At 37.8% G+C, this 16406-nt stretch overlaps 1 protein-coding gene across 1 annotated transcript in view; it reads right to left on the bottom strand.

Annotated features, from left to right (window-relative positions):
• Positions 1-16406, bottom strand: part of LOC131993547 (kinesin-like protein KIF20B) — a 67980-nt gene that overhangs the window by 47856 nt on the left and 3718 nt on the right. Inside the window, exons 4-15 of the mRNA XM_059359506.1 lie at positions 14674-14763; positions 14330-14452; positions 12988-13126; positions 11125-11309; positions 9185-9239; positions 7254-7460; positions 6629-6740; positions 6130-6201; positions 5554-5700; positions 4300-4462; positions 2426-2575; positions 2193-2318 (exon numbers count right to left, since the gene is read on the bottom strand). Of these exons, the coding sequence (XP_059215489.1) occupies positions 2193-2318; positions 2426-2575; positions 4300-4462; positions 5554-5700; positions 6130-6201; positions 6629-6740; positions 7254-7460; positions 9185-9239; positions 11125-11309; positions 12988-13126; positions 14330-14452; positions 14674-14763 (1569 nt within the window). The remainder of the gene's footprint in view (positions 1-2192; positions 2319-2425; positions 2576-4299; positions 4463-5553; positions 5701-6129; positions 6202-6628; positions 6741-7253; positions 7461-9184; positions 9240-11124; positions 11310-12987; positions 13127-14329; positions 14453-14673; positions 14764-16406) is intronic.

The following is a 16406-nucleotide window of genomic DNA, read 5'->3' as shown; positions in this document are numbered from 1 at the left end:
GATTTTTCTATGCAGTCCTTCAATGTCTTGGTGTCTTTATGTAGTGTTTTGGAGGGATTTTATTATCTATTTTAAATCAATTCTTGAGTGCTCAAAGAGGCAAATCTGTGTAACAAATTACAGTGGCAAGAAAAACTATGTGAACCTTTTAAAATGACCTAGTTTTATGCATTAATTTGTCATAAAACTTGATCTTATTTGCATTTAAGTCTCAAGTATAGACAAACACAACCTGCTAAACCTAATACCACACAAACAATTATTATATCCCATGTCTTTATTGAAAAGAACACATCTGTTAAACATTAAAAGTGATGATGGCAAAAGTTAGTGAACCCTAATGACTCCATTAAGAGCTAATTGGAGTCAGGAATTAGCAAACTTGGAATCCTAACAATTACATGAGATTTGAGTGAGGTGTAGAGATACTTTGACCTGTAAAAAATACTCAAACTTTTTGAGATTGCCATTCACATAAAGCATCTGCTCATGTGAACCATGCCTCGCAAAAAAAGAGATCTCGGAAGACCTGCGATCAAGAATTGTTGATTTGCATCAGACTGTTAGGGGTTACAAAGTAACCTCAAAGACTTTAGGTATTCACCAGTCCACAGTCAGACAAATGGTCCACAACTGGAGATGATTTAGTGCTGTGGCTCCTCTCCCTAGAAGTGGGCCTCCAGCCAAGTTCACTCCAAGGACACAACACAGAAAGCTCAGTGAGGTAAAAAAAGAACTCCAGAGTAACAGGTAAAGACTTGAAGGAGTCATTGGAACTGGTTAACATCTCTGTTTGCACAGAAGATTGAACAGGTGTGTTGTCCATGCCAGGACACAAAGGAGGAGGCCGTTGCTTTCCAAAGAAACATCAGTGCATGCCTGAAGTTTGCCAAAGAGCAACCTGACACTTCTGGGAAAATGTTTTGTGGACTGATTGAACTATGGTGGAATTGTTCATGAAGAACACCCAACGCAGAAAGCTCAGTGAGGTGAAAAAGAACTCCAGAGTAACGGATAAAGACTTGAAGGAGTCATTGGAACTGATTAACATCTCTGTTCACACAGAACATTGAAAAGTTGTGTTGTCAATAGCAGGACACCAAGGAGGAAGTCGCTGCTTTCCAAAGAACCATCAGTGGATGCCTGAAGTTTGCCAAAGAGCAACCTGACACTACTGGGAAAATGTTTTGTGGACTGATTGAACTATGGTGGAACTGTTCATGAAGAAAACGCAGCAATAGGAACGGTGTAAAAAGGGCCCTGCTTTTCAATCCGAGAACATCATCCCAGCAGTGAAGCATGATGGAGGAGCATCATGACTTGGGGCTGTTTTGCTGCCTCAGGGCCTGGACCGCTTACTATCATTGAGGGGAAAACGTATTCCCAATTTTATCAAGGTATTCTACATGTTAATGTCAGGGTGTCTGTCTGCCAGCTGAAGATCAGTAGAAGTTGTGTGATGCAGCAGGACAATGACATTAAATATCAAAGTAAATCTACTTCAGAATGGCGACTGGGAGTGTCCCAGTCGGAGCCCAGACCTCAGTCCAATAGAGATGCTGTGGAATGACCTCCAGAGAGCCGTTCACACCAGACATCCTATCCATATGTCTGAGCTGAAGCAGTTCTGAAATCAAGAATGGTCTCAAATTCCTCCTGAAAGTTGTTCAGGTCTGATCAGCAGCTATCAGAAGTGTTTGGTTGAGGTTATTGCTACTTAAAGGAGATTCTACCAGTTATTAAATCAAGAGTTCACTTACTTTTTCCACCATCCCTATGAATGTTTAATGGATGTATTCAATAAAAACATAAAATATCATAATTGTTTGTGTGGTATTAGGTTAAGCACATTGTGTTTGTCTATACTTGGGACTTGTGAGATGCAGATCAGATCACATTTTATGACAAACTAATGTAGAAAACTAGGTCATTTCAAAGGGTTCACATACTTTTTCTTGCCAATGTATAGCAACCCAAAAGTCACTGAAACAACTTATGAGATATAACTTTGCATGGGAATGGCCTTCTTATACATCCATCATAATGTTCTATACACTTTTACAATTTATATTAATAAACTAGAAAAACTTCCCCTCAACATCCCCTGTCCCCATTGTGCTGCATGCTACTTAAGCACTTTGTGGTAACTTATTTATTAACGCACTTTATTATTAGAGTAGTAAGGGACTGACCTGGTGTGTCCTTTTACCGATGAGAATTTTATCACCACTTTCATCACTGTCTTCATCAATGCCCGTCTGATCCATTGTGTCATCCATCAGGCTCTTTGTTTCTTCACACTCATCATCTTCACTCTCCTGGACAAAAGATTTAAACAACGTTGACAAAATGAATCCAGTAATAATTCAAGCCAAGTAAACTAAGATTGTCATTGTTGTAATAAAGATAAGTGCATCCACCCCACCTGTACATCCTCCAGGCTACTATCCCAGCCAATCAGGGAGCTCCTCCGGCCCTCCAGAGGCTTCCTCTCAGCATTATTGATGATGAAGGACAGCTCACTGGCGGATCTCTTGGGTATGATGGGAGGGGGCCTGGTGGAGAGAACCACAACCTGGACACAGACAAGAACAAAATATTGCATCCACAGTTTAGAATGTTTCAGTGTGTGTATGGATGGATTAAAGTAAAAAAAAAAATCTTCTGACTGAAATTTTATTTGCGCTACAGTCAAGTCACGTGCAGTGTGTGAAACATGTTCCAGGTTAGGTTACTGGACACCTGCTTAAGAAATACTAATATAGGACATAGCATAAGAATTCAGCACCAAATGCAGCCATCACATTTAAATGCTCAACCAATACTGTTTTACATGAGGAGGATTTTAAACAGCTGTTCTATTGCATCTTGTCTTTTTTTGCAAAGCTTGTCTTTACTCTCTAATCAAGCATCTAGCCTACATAACTTTTCTAACTGTTTTTATATTCCTTATCATTTCAAGTAAACCTTTAATATAGAAGAAAATAGAAATAAAAAATACATCAACAAACAGCCCCATGATTAAAACACAATGGGTGTAAATCTCTATAGTGCTTTGTCTTATTTAAAAAAAATAACAACAGATCAAGCATCAAACAAACAACACCAACTTAGCGATCTCTGTTTGTTTACAACAATCACCGGACACTGTGCACAGTTAGCGATGCCGGTTAATTCACCATCACTATGTTTATGATCAGTTGAGACGCTGTGCATAATTAGCCATGCTGCTTTTGTTTTGGAACAGTTGCGTCTGGCATGTTTAATCCGTCGCGTATGTGATCATGGATCACGGTCGAAACAGTCGCTAAGCGATTAAGCTACAATCAAAAACCATACGTCACCTCTGGAGTCTCATAAATCCCTCTGGTAGGGGTGGGCGATATGGCCCTAAAAGATTATCACGAGATTTCAGGGTATTTTTGCGACAATGATATTCTTGACGATATTACAAAATACTGAAAAAATATAGAAAATATTTTTTTTTAGTCTGTATAAATAAATAAAAATAAAATAATACTCTTGACTCTTGAGTAATAGCAAATAATAAAAAATAAGGGGGTCTGGCGGCCCAACCAGGAGAAAATTTTGTACATTTTTAAGTAATATGCATCAATCTCGTCCACTTTTGGAGCTAAATGTGAGCAAACACCTCACATAACATTTTTCACAGTCAATAGGGCTTTCCACTAGGACATGGAGTAGCCAGACAGGGTTGAAAAACAGCTGGCTAGGGGGGTCCAGGGGCAGAAAGTTGGGGGTTAGGGTTTAGACTGACTGACGGGTGACAGACACTCTGCTGAGCAGATACAACGCAAAATAACTTTATATTATGAATAGTGTAGATATACTTTCAGTGGCTTGAAATGTGACGTTAGTGCAGCACATGAGACTATGGCGGGCCTCCACAGTCTAGGTCATTAATGGAAATCCTTACGCCACTAGCTCAAAAAGTAGGAATGTTGCCAATATCATGATATACATTTTTTTTACCCATAAAAAAAAAATATATCGGTATAATCGTGAGTGATATGATATGGCACGCCCCTCTTGGGCCTTTTTGTAATGGAGACACGCAGAGGGAGCGGACATTTGAGAGGGCGTGGCCTGAGACTTTCCCAGCAGCCACTCTTCCCTCAAAGGAAACACGGCTATTGATCTCATAAATGGCCTCTGTGAACTCCAAATGACGGAAATCCGTCGTAGCGACAGAGAACTTTAATCCATGTGTATGTCTGTTGACAAGGTCTGCAGCTGAGGCTAAGTACATTAAGAGAGAAAATGAAAATGTGTATGCACCTTCTGTGCTACAGCAGAGAATTTGAGGACGTTGAGAGTCTCATCGTACATGGAGGCACACTGGTTGATGTTGACGATCATACAGGCTTTACCTCGACCACAGAAGAAACTCTGCAGGTAGTGGGTCAGCTTGCTTTCCCTGAAGGGAACATGCTGGAGCAGCCTGAGAGAGGGAACAGGTTAGTTGACATTGATATATGTCCATGCAAATATATGTGTATGCAAATAGTTAGGACACTGGACAACTATCATCCTACTAAAGTCCTGTTTATATCTACTTAATGTTTTCTCTGGTTTGGGTTCCAGAGACACCTCAGCCAGAAGAATATCTTTTTTGTTACTGCTCGGCATTATACATATACTGCCCTACAAAGTCTAACTGCAGTAACTACGCAAAGGGTAAAACTGTGAAAAACTACTTTAAAGTTTTTTAACGTGTTTTAACTGGCCAGCCAAGTTGGTTATAGGTAGGTCAGTGATATGACACTTATTTCTACATGTAGTGATGATGTAATTTTTATGCTCAAAAATCATGATGATTTATTTGATCTTTGACTCCAAAAATGTACTGTACTCTGGTTTTGCTGTAAAAGGTTCTAATAGTAATGCACAGTCTTTCAGCTTTTATATTTTGATTTCAGTGAATTAACATTTTCAAATTTATTTTGTTAGTGTTTAACAACTCTATTCAAAGATTTGTGTATTTTAGACTTAATATAAAGAACTGTTAAATTATAGTCTTAATATAATTTTATCTCAGTTTTTACTTAATCACTATCTAGATAATAATTTCCCTTTCAAATGAACTTATAATTTCTATTATTTTTATGTTTAAATTAGTATATATATCCAAAGCAAACCATGGTAAGTGCAATTACCGCTTGGTTTTGAGCTGGATTTTGTGGTTTTTATATAATTATTTCTCTGAAATAAAGCAAAATTGAAATCTAAAACTTTATCACAAGATAAAACAGACATCAAGGACTTCATATTTAGTTATAACTCAATTTTGACCAAAAATGTAGTTACTGCAGTTAGGCTTTGTAGGGCAGTTTACATTAAAGATATTTGTCAGTCTGATGTAGGTTGTTTACAGTGGCATGGGTCCATCTTTTTTGTTGTACAGTAAACTGAAACTATGTACACAAAGGGGGATAAATAAACTGAAGAGTTTCCGAGCTGGGTGCTAACTCTCTGCAATTTCAGCACTATGGAAAAGCCTTTTGATTCAAATCAAACAGGTAAAACTCTCACTTGGCCTGCTGATTGTGTCGTAGCGCATTGATGCATTTTCCTAGGATCAGCAGTGAAGTGTTGATGTTTCCTGCTTCTTTTAGCCGCTCTCCTTTATTCTGGGTCTTGGCACATCGCTCCGAGCCAGCCAAGTCACACAGACACAACCTGATGACAAACAGATCTATTTATTTATCCACACAAAGGACACACTGGCTTGTGCACAAAAAGTAGATGATGTACATTTGTGTTTCTAGTAGCTTTGCGACCACTCAAATCGCTTTACACAACAGACTGCGCTCATTCACCCGTTCACACACACATTCATACTGGTGGCCGAGGCTACCAGGGCACGCTGGTGCCACCTGCCACCATTGGGAATTCATTCACATACTGGTGAATGCAGCATCAGGAGCCATTTGGGGTTCAGTATCTTGCCGAAGGATACTTCGACATGTAGTCATCCATCATGGTCAGGGATCGAACCAACATTCCAACCAGTGGGTGACCACTCTACCAATTGAGCCTCAGCCGCCCCAATGCTTAACAAAAAACACTTCTATACTGCATGCCTGTGAAATTTAAAGTGTCACTCACTCGCTGACTGTCTGGACCCTCGGGGTCCCAATATCCTCAATCTTCAATATGCGAATGGAGAAAATACTGTGACTGCAGGAAGACAAAGACCAAAAAAAAAAATCAATAATACATTTCAGTTACTTTGTATTAGGATTGAAGAATTGTAATAAGTCCTTAATAATGTAATGCTTCCAGTAAGACTACCACCACAATTGAACAAGTGCAGAGAAAAGTGAAAGAATAAGTGAGGTGAGACTTTGTCAAGAGAAGGTGGATAGAATAGGTTTTAAAAAATTGACCACGTAGAGACAAAACTGAGGGGATTACAGGAACACTGGGCCTCTCGTGTAAATAAAACAAAATACAATAACATCACCAATTGCTCGTGTGAAGCGATTTCAATTTATAGAGCTCTCTTGTTTCTTTAATTTCCTTTGGCCATATTTTGAAATATATATATATAACACAAAAAGTTTTAAGCTTTATATGTGTAAATGCAGCCGGCTGTGGTTCTCACCTCCTGCTGGAGAGCTGGTTGAGTCGTGTGGAGGAGAAGCTCTGGTTCTTCTTTCCCAGCTTCATCACCTTGTAAGCCTCTTCTGCACTATTAACCTGAATCCAGCGCAGATCTGAATACAAATACAAACACTACTCAAAACTTCTTTTCAACTCTTTTGGCATGATCAATAGTAATTCTTCTATATTTCCTTAAAGATAATTTTGGGTGCTTCCTAAGGACGGCTGATAAATGAGCAGCCATGGTACATAACATGTTTGAACCATGGACCATATCCAGTCAGTTTTATATGAATATTCTGTTTTTTTGTGCATTTTAATTATCTTGAAGTAAATATAGAAGATTTACTAGGATGAGAAAGTAATTACATCTATAAACCGAGAAATTTCACTAATTTTAAACAAGCAACAGTTTTTGAAAACAAGCAGAGCCTTAGTGTTTTATTAAACATCTGGTGAAATAAAATAAAAAAATAAGTTGATTGACAATAAAACATTTATTTAAACACATTGCAGTATGCTTTATATGTTTGGCTAAAGTTACCATATCCTAAAATGAGAAAGTACAATAAAGTTTGATAGAAACAGTTATTATACATTGTTTTAATGCAAAAACTAGTTCAAACCTTTGACAAAGGTGTTGCCCTTGACATCCTGAGACAGGCGCAGAACGGTCCTCTTCAGGGCCCCGCTGGGTGCCGTCTCCAAGAGGTCGTGAATGTTCTCATTGTAGATTTCACAGAAAGAAACCCAAACAGAGAACTTAGTGTGTGCTTCCACTGTCAGGCTGATTTTGTCCTCTGCTGCAACTGACGGGCCCAGCATGGATGAGCCTGAAGTGACAAACATTAAAATCAATGCCATGCACACAGCACTTGCAGTAGTAGTGAACAGTGGCACTTTTGTATTTCACTGCTGCATATAACTAGCCTGGGTATACCCATACTGCCTTGCGCATTCGATTTCATTTCGAACCTGCAGCCAGTCTGGAAACGACGGCCGTGTCTTAGCCCTGTTTTAGGGATCCAATCACAGAACGGGGAGGGACGGCAAGACGATGACGCGTACTACTTGACAGATGGAAGCTTGTAGTTTTGTAGTTTTCTTACGGATCCAACATGGCTGCAGAAGACGCAAAACTCTTTTTCGATCTAGCTGTAGACGGCGTTTTAAATAGTTTCGAGCGAAAGTTGATTTTAAAAGAAGAACAACGTTTGACTTTACACTCCTGTTTCACCACCAAAAAGGATGTTTTAGCCTTGCTTGCCACAGGATTTGACCAAAGCCTAATCTACCAACTAGCCCCGCTACCGCTCGCTGCTGTAATGCCGGTGATCTCGCTACAAGCCGGGGGACAGCGAGACCTGCAGCAGCTCGTCTATTGACCATAAAATCAGTGGATGTGTGTGGCTGAATGACATGAAGGGGAATATGGCGTAAAAATAAATAATATTGCAGAAAGCAAGAACTGGAGAAGCAAAGCAGCAAGCAACACTCTCTCACAGACACACAGACAGAGACACACACACAGACACACACACAGACACACACACACACACACACACACACGGTAGACTGTGAGCAGCCAGAGTCAGAACATGTTGCAGAAAAACGTTGCAGAAGCAGAATTGAGCATTTTAGTCTCAAAGTAGAGATGGGCTAGTCTGGCTATGTAAACATCAATTTCTGTCGCTCTACATACGTCATCTGGTATAACTGATACGATTGGCTAAGAGCTACGTACAGACGTTTTTGATAGACATTCGTAGCGCCCAATAAACGGCTCTGGAGGATCGTAAACCATGCCTCCTCTACGGAAAAATGAATGGCTGGTTTCCTGGTTAGCCAGGCTAGCATATAACAAAACATGATGAGAATTTTAGGTATTCTTGCCTTTGGGTTAAATCAGGGGTTGGCAACCTTTTTGGGCAAAAGAGCCACTGTTGCCAAAAAACTGGAAAAAATGTCGTAATGGAGCCGCAAACCTTATTTTAAGCTTTATGATGACGTTTAAACAGCTAAGTCTATACTAGCCTACCAACTTTACTCATAGGTCATAATGAGCATTTATTAATATGATTTAGTCAGAAAGCAGTGAGAACCAAAGTGCAAATGTAGAGGTTAAGCTGCCGTGCCGTAGACTTTGGTGAGCTATGATGCGCATTTGAGGTGACCAAAAATTAAAGAGAAAAAGATGTTTAAATCCTGTGTATAAGCTGAACATTTTTACAAACGAAGAATATCAATTGCTTTGGGTCAAGACCAGTGTTGAATAAAAATTAAAATGTAAACAAATAACCGTTTCATTTCATATAAATGTTTTGGTCACAGCCACAGGGAGCCACTGCAGACGGCCTGAAGAGCCTCATGTGGCTCTGGAGCCACAGGCTGCCGACCCCTTGGTTAAATGGTAAAATTTGACTGTGCCTTCAATAGAATTGGTACAACAGAATCACAGTGCACACATGCTTTCTTTGTCACATTTGCAGCTGCTGCAGTGTAAAAAAACAGCAGAAAAACAACAAATAATAGATAAAAAGACAAATTTAAATCTTGCCTTCAAGGAGAGTCTTATAGGTCGAGTTTAACAGGCTGGCGTTGCTCTTCTCACTCTAAAAGACAAAGAGTAAAGATGAAAACAATAAAATGCATCAAAGACACTTTATACTATTCAAAAAGTTATTCATGTAAAACTTTTAGAGCCATGGCAAGAGAAATGAGGAAACTTCTACACTTCAAACACTTCTGCCTTCAGACATCTCTCTCCTCAGACAGTAAGAAAGTGCCTTGTACAAACTAGTTTTTCAAGCATACTGAACCATCAAAGGGAGATCTCGGGAATCTTAAAAAAAAATTAAGCAATGTTAACTTTCAACATAGATTTGCCCCCGCCACACATAGTCACAGAAATCCATGAATTTTATTTTGCAATCCAACCTCCCAGTTTACAGCCGCAAGCATTTCAAGTCCCAATCCCAACAAAGGTCCTAATGGGTGATTCTCATGATGTCTGTGAAGATTATAAGGACATACTTTATTAAACTAAATATATTTCACTTTTATATGAATGAACAATATAGCCACAATGAGGCACAATTCATTGTTTTGTGCTAAAATAATATTTTCTATATTTTTGAACATATTTTTGATTCACAAATTAATTACCGTAATGCGTCCAGATAAAAATGTCATGGTTTCCCCACACTTACGTACAATACATATTTAATAAACTTTATAAAAATAAATATAAATTTGTTTAAAAATGTATCATTTAACAGAATATAATCAAACATAATGGTTTTTAACAATGTATAAAGAACAAAATCTGAATGAAAATTGATGAGAAAAAATGGTTAGATGTTACGGTAATGATAGTTTTTGTTTGAATTAAAATATGTGTAAATTTTAATAAAATACATTTTGGTGATACCAGCTACCCTTGAGCATATTCAAGTGCATGCCACGGAAAAAAAAAAAGAAAAAAAACCTTTCGTTGTTTTTTATTTCTATTTAAAAATGGTTTTGCCCATGAGACATTTGGGTCTGCACAGAGCCAGTGCAGACAGGTGCATGGATTAAAATGAGAGCATAGGTTGCATGAGAAGTTTGTGTGAAAGTTGCAACTGATGCAGACATTATTTATTTTTTGCACTTACTGGTGCCATGTGACTGGCTGACTCCAAAGTACAGTGAGTTACAGTAATCCAGCCGAGATGTAATGAAGGCATGGATTTCTGTTTCAAAGTGCTGGTGCATAAGAAAAGGCTTCACCTTAGCCAGCTGCCTGATCTGGAAAAAGCTGGACCTCACAAAAGCACTAATCTGACGATCTAATTTAAAATCACTGCCTATCTTAAAACCTAAATTTGAAACAGTCGGTTTTAAAAAATCTGCCAGAGGGCCCAAGTCAACAGGAGGGGTCACACAAGAGCCACTAGGGCCAAACACCATCACTTCTGTTTTCTTCTCATTAAAATTTAAAAAGTTCAAGGCCATCCAGGCCTTGATGTCTTCGAGACAAGACAGGAGCGGTGTGAGACAGGAAACATCTTTTTTCTTCAGCGGCACATACATCTGACTGTCGTCAGCGTAGCAATGAAAAGGGATGCCGTGCTTTCTCAAAATGGAGCCCAAATGCAGTAAATACAAAGACAAAAGCAGGGGCCCTAAAATGGACCCCTGTGGAACCCCACACAGCAGAGGAGCAGGGCTGGACTCCGAGGTACCAAGGCTTACACTCATACTTCTGTCAGTCAGATAGGACTTGAACCACTCCAACGCAGTACCACAGATGCCAACTAGGTGGCGTAACCGAGCCACTAGGGTGCTATGGTCCACGGTATCAAACACCTCAGTCAGGTCCAACAGAACCAGTAATAGTCCAATAGTCACCAGAGTCATTAGCCAGGAGGATGTCGTTAAAAACTCTGAGTAGAGCTGGTGCCAGGATGTCCCGTTTTCTTTGTCCTCACAGATTTTGCACATATTTTGGATTACCTCTTTAAGTTGTCTGAAGAAGTTTCTCTTGAATGCCACTTCCTCAGCCTCCTGCTCCCTGGAGAGCCTTGTGAAGTCTCGGCAGCGGTGAGGTTTGATGGTCATTCCAGTGAAAACATGCTCATCAATACTGCTAAAAATGACATCAAGAGATCTGGGTAGAATACCAGCATCAACATCTGGACCTGGAGAGAAAGAGCATACGTTTTAATTTAAGATACTTCTATCATCATGAAATCAAGACAGAAATATGTCTGAAATACAATCAGGTAATCCCTTTCTCAGACACAGGCGTGTGCATACATTTTCATCACAGCAATGATAATGCATGAGCAAACAGCAGCCCTGCAAAAAAAAGGTGTGTCTAAAAACAAGATAAAAACACTAAATCTGAGGGAAATTATCTTGCTGCATGGACAGATAATTTCACTTGACGAGATTTCTTAAATTAAGATTGTTAAATCTAGAAATAAGCATGTTGAACGCTTAAAATTGGAAATTAACTCTTAAAACATGATAAATTATCAAACACTTCTAAATGTAAAGGTTTTTTTTATTTTCGTAAGAAACAAATAATTGTCAGTGAACTCTGCTCGGGCCAGTTCATCGCTGCTTGCAGCTTTAATTTATCTTGTTTTAAGAGTTAATTTCTTATTTTAAGTGTACAACATTCTTATTTCTAGATTTAATAATCATAATTTAAGAAATATTTTCTTTCTGTTTTTCTTTTTCTAATTAAAGCCTATAGCTGCACAAGATAGGACGAAATGTAATATGTGCAACACATCCAAGTTCACTACCTATTTGATCTACTGCATCTGACAAGATAACAGCTTGAGATCTCCTGACACTGAAACGAGAGCTAGCCGACGTTAGTATGTGGTGCAACCAGACCTTAACAAAGAAATGACACCTCTCTAAGTGATTTATGAGAGTACTCTGCAGCACAGCATTGTTTGAACTGAAGTAAAAAAGAAGTGTTCTTCTTTCTTGAGACGGACAACATTCCAATCTATTAAAGTCATTTTAGCTCAATTTAAAAAGTATTGCTTATTAAATGCAGAACACACCTGGGTGATTCTCATGAACATGGTACAGCTCATAGCAAAAATCCAAGAGCATTGAATACATATTTTCTTTGACCCTTTATAACATAAACAATCTAAAGTCACTGTTTAATATTTTTATAAATATTTATATATTTATAATATAAACTATAACTAACTATACTAAACTATAAATAAAATATATTTATAATCTATTCGAAAATTTTAAGGTATTTACTGACATTTTTAGAGACACTGAGCAACAAATTTCATTACCGTAACACATTTTTAATTAAAAAAAACAACGAAAGGTTTTTTTTTTCTTTGGCAAGCACTTAAATATGCTCAAGGGTAGCTGGTATCACCAAAATGTATTTTATTAAAATATATACATATTTTAATGCAAACAATTACCAAACTTTTACTATCATTACCGTAACATTTAACTATTTTTTCCTCATCAATTTTCATTCAGATTTTGTTCTTTATACATTGTTAAAAAACATTATGTTTGATTATATTCTGCTAAATTATATTTTAAACAAATGTATATTTTTTTATAAAGTTTATTAAATATTTATTGTATACAAGTGTGGGGAAACCATGACATTTTTATCTGGATGCATTACAGTAATGAATTTGTGAATCAAAAATATGTTCAAAAATATAGAAAATATTATTTTAGCACAAAACAATGAATTGTGCCTCATTGTGGCTATATTATTCATTCATATAAAAGTGAAATATATTTAGTTTTATATTTAGTCTTATAATCTTCACAGACAAAACTTAGACTGGCTTCATGAGAATCACCCACCTAAGAAAGTGAAGGTCTTTCCAGCATTGGTGACTCCATAAGTGAAAACCAGAGAGTTTCCTCCTTCGAGAACATCTTTCACCAAATCCTTCACAGTGCCTTGAAAGAGCTCTCTCTGTGTTGTCTCAGGACCATACACCTGTTGAAAGGAGGGAATGATTAGGAAATGATAATTAACAAATAATAATAAAAATATTATAAATATATATGGTATAAATATCAGGATATCTCAACCTTTACTGGACATTTGCCCGGTTTTCAGGTCCAAATATTAATAAAGGTAAACCACAATGCATTGATTAGAGGTGACACTGGGCCTCATTCACCAATATCTTCTTAGTCCTTCTTAAGAAGATTTCTAAGAAGACCCTATGTCAGATTCATCAACGTGTTCTTAAGCCGCTGAATTGTTCGCAGCAGTGTTCTTAAATTGATGAATGCCATCTCCTCGTAAATAGAGCGGGCGTGCCAGGTGAGTCTATTTAACATAGGATTAGCATAGGTAGCCGCCCATTAATGCCCATAAAAGGGCCCATAAAAAGGAGTGCAGGGCCGTGTGTAGACGCCACACAGAGGAAACAGCAACAGAATGCCTAAAGCAAAGCATAAATCCGTCTGAGCACAGGTAAAAAGAAAAAAAAAACTTTGGCAGTTCAGAACTAGAAGTTCTGCTGCAGGAGATCACTCGGAGGAAGAAAATTATATTTAGTAGCCTTAGTGCAGGTTGCAACAACACAAACCAAAAGGAGGCCTGGGAGGCAGTTACGCGTGCAGTGGATGCATTAAAAAGAACAAGAAATGGAAGAAAACGATGTTCTAATAATTTTTTCCATGACTGTGTATACACTGCTCAAAAAAAATAAAGGGAACACTTAAACAACACAATGTACAGTAACTCCAAGTCAGTCACACTTCTGTTAAATCAAACTGTCATTGAATGTGTGCTATCACTAATTTACGGCAAGATTTCCAATTTACTTGATTCATGTTGCAGCGTTGGCACATTTAATTTAATTAAAATGAAAAATGAAAAAAAATGAAATGAATACATAAATATAAGGGAAATTTCACTGTAATGTATTTTATTGAACCTAACAAAAGAATGTCAGCACTGAAAGAGTACTCCTGAGAGTTCCTAGGATTTGTTCTTACCTAAGAAAAATCCTGGATAAGAAAAAAAATCATGAATGCCAAAATCTTCGTAAAATCTTCGTAAGTAGGACTTAAGAACAAATTTGTTCTTCAGAACGGTTCGTGAATGAGGCCCAATATTTTCAAAGGGAATTCCTTTAAAGTACAGTTAGAAAATGTCAGCACCACAATACCCAGAAAAAAAAACAACCTGAGAGAACTGGAAGCGCTGTCCGGTCTGTGGAAGAGATCTGTCTGTGCTGAGCCTCGCTGAGAGGGACAAACTGGGAGGTTTCAGCAGAAGCGTGTCAGGGGGCTCAATGGTAACACAGTCCTTTTACAAACAAAAAGAGGGAGACAGTATGAGACAAGAAATATGTACATCTCTTCCAAGACTATTCCATTTTTGTTTAAATTTAATGAAATGGTCTGCAGCAGGGCCAACTAAAATACCAGGGGATTTCAGGCAATTACCATAACAAAAGTTTTGACTACCAGAACACAAAGCAGCTACCAAACACATTGGTATTCGTTTCAAATCTACATTTTTTTTACCTGTGATTCTCCATTATCATTCTCTACTGAGCTAAAGGGTCGGATGCGGAGGTAGACCTGAAGGTGTTCTCTCTCCTCAACGCTGGAATGCTGCAAAACAAATCAAGGTTTCATTAAAATGCCAACAGTTAAAGGACAGGTGTGACACGTTATCCAAGTCTGTCTAGAAACAAAACCTGCACACTAAAACACAGGTTTTGCTTGCTGTAATCATTTCTGCCGTTCCAGCAATAGAGGGAACAAAATCCACAGTCCTTGTTCTGTTTATTTGTAGTTGACATGGGGTGTCAGCGCTCTCCATCATGTCTTTTTTAATACACAATGCCCCCTTTTTCTTAACAAACTATGTCTGTAAACACTAGGGTTGTTAAAAGTATCGATACTCAAAAAAGTATCGCACACACCCACACCCACACACACACCCACACACACACACACTAGCAGTACTTCAAACTTGGCGAAACATCTTAAGGACCGACACCCTGACCTTTACAGTGAATTTCGACAGGTTAGTGTCTTTCGTTTCAAACTGACCTATTACTGATGTTATCGTGGCCGGTGGCTCACATTAATATTGCCCGTGTTATTATTAGCCATTAGCCACAGCTAGCAATTAAAGGCTGACGTCACGTTAATGATGATAAGCAACGTAAATAAATGAATAAATAAATCAGGTACGTAGTAGGCCCATATTACGTTCATTGACACAGTGTCCGTATACATAAGCATAGAGTTAATGAGTTTACATAAATGTTGGTGACTGAAAAGTGTTATTTTCTCTCTTGAAGTCCCAGAATGAAGCAGAGAAAAGTCCAAACAGCAACACACACAGCCCACTCTACCTCTTTTTTATCAAGCTTTCCTAATATTGTGCACAGCATACAACCTCAAAATAGTGTTTTAATTGTTATTGTTTATTGTATTTATTTATTTCTTTATTGCACTACCTCAGACCTGAAGCTTGTTATCATAGTTGCAGTTTCTTTTTGCACTGTTGAACTGTTTTTTATTATAAATATTTAACCCGTGGTTCTGTTAATTTTAACATGTTGCATTTTTCTTGTTTATAAAAATATTTCTGTTAAATTTTGGGGTCTTTGTTTTTTTTCTCCTTGTGGTATCGAAAATGGTGTCGAGTATCGAATATTTTACTGAGTATCGGTATCGAGTTGAAAATTTTAGTATTGTGACAACTCTCATAAACACACAAGTTTGGAAATGTATGTACAAACCTTGACGTTTGAGAGACAATCACTTGATTTGGTTAACCCAGACTGAGGAAGCCTTATATAAGCTCACATGAGACTAATATGACAGTAGTCTCTTGAAAAGTATTCAGGGGTTGTTTCAGGTCAGAGTAAGTACACATGCCCTGCCAGGTATATGTGTACTGAAAACATCTATGATAAGGACCAATTCAAAGTATCACTGCATTACAAGTAATGGAGTGAGAATATGGAACAACTGCAGCGATTAAATGAAATGATGCACAACAATTGTTAAGTTAAAAAGGCTTATGAAAAATTATATGCTAAATAAGTATAGGTTGCAAACTGGATGAGGACGTTCTTGTAACTGCCTTCAGTGTTTTGTTGTTGTTATTTGTTTGTCCGTTTGTTTTCTTTGCGGGAGTAATAGAAATTCTCAGATCTAATTTTTTTTATATACTATGGTTGACTGATAAGAAAATTAATAAATAATAATAATAATAATAATAAAGCGTGCACACCCCT

This window comes from Centropristis striata, chromosome 20 (assembly GCF_030273125.1).
Source record: "Centropristis striata isolate RG_2023a ecotype Rhode Island chromosome 20, C.striata_1.0, whole genome shotgun sequence".
Taxonomy (NCBI): Eukaryota; Metazoa; Chordata; class Actinopteri; order Perciformes; family Serranidae; genus Centropristis; species Centropristis striata.
This window is presented reverse-complemented; position numbering and strand designations above follow the sequence as displayed.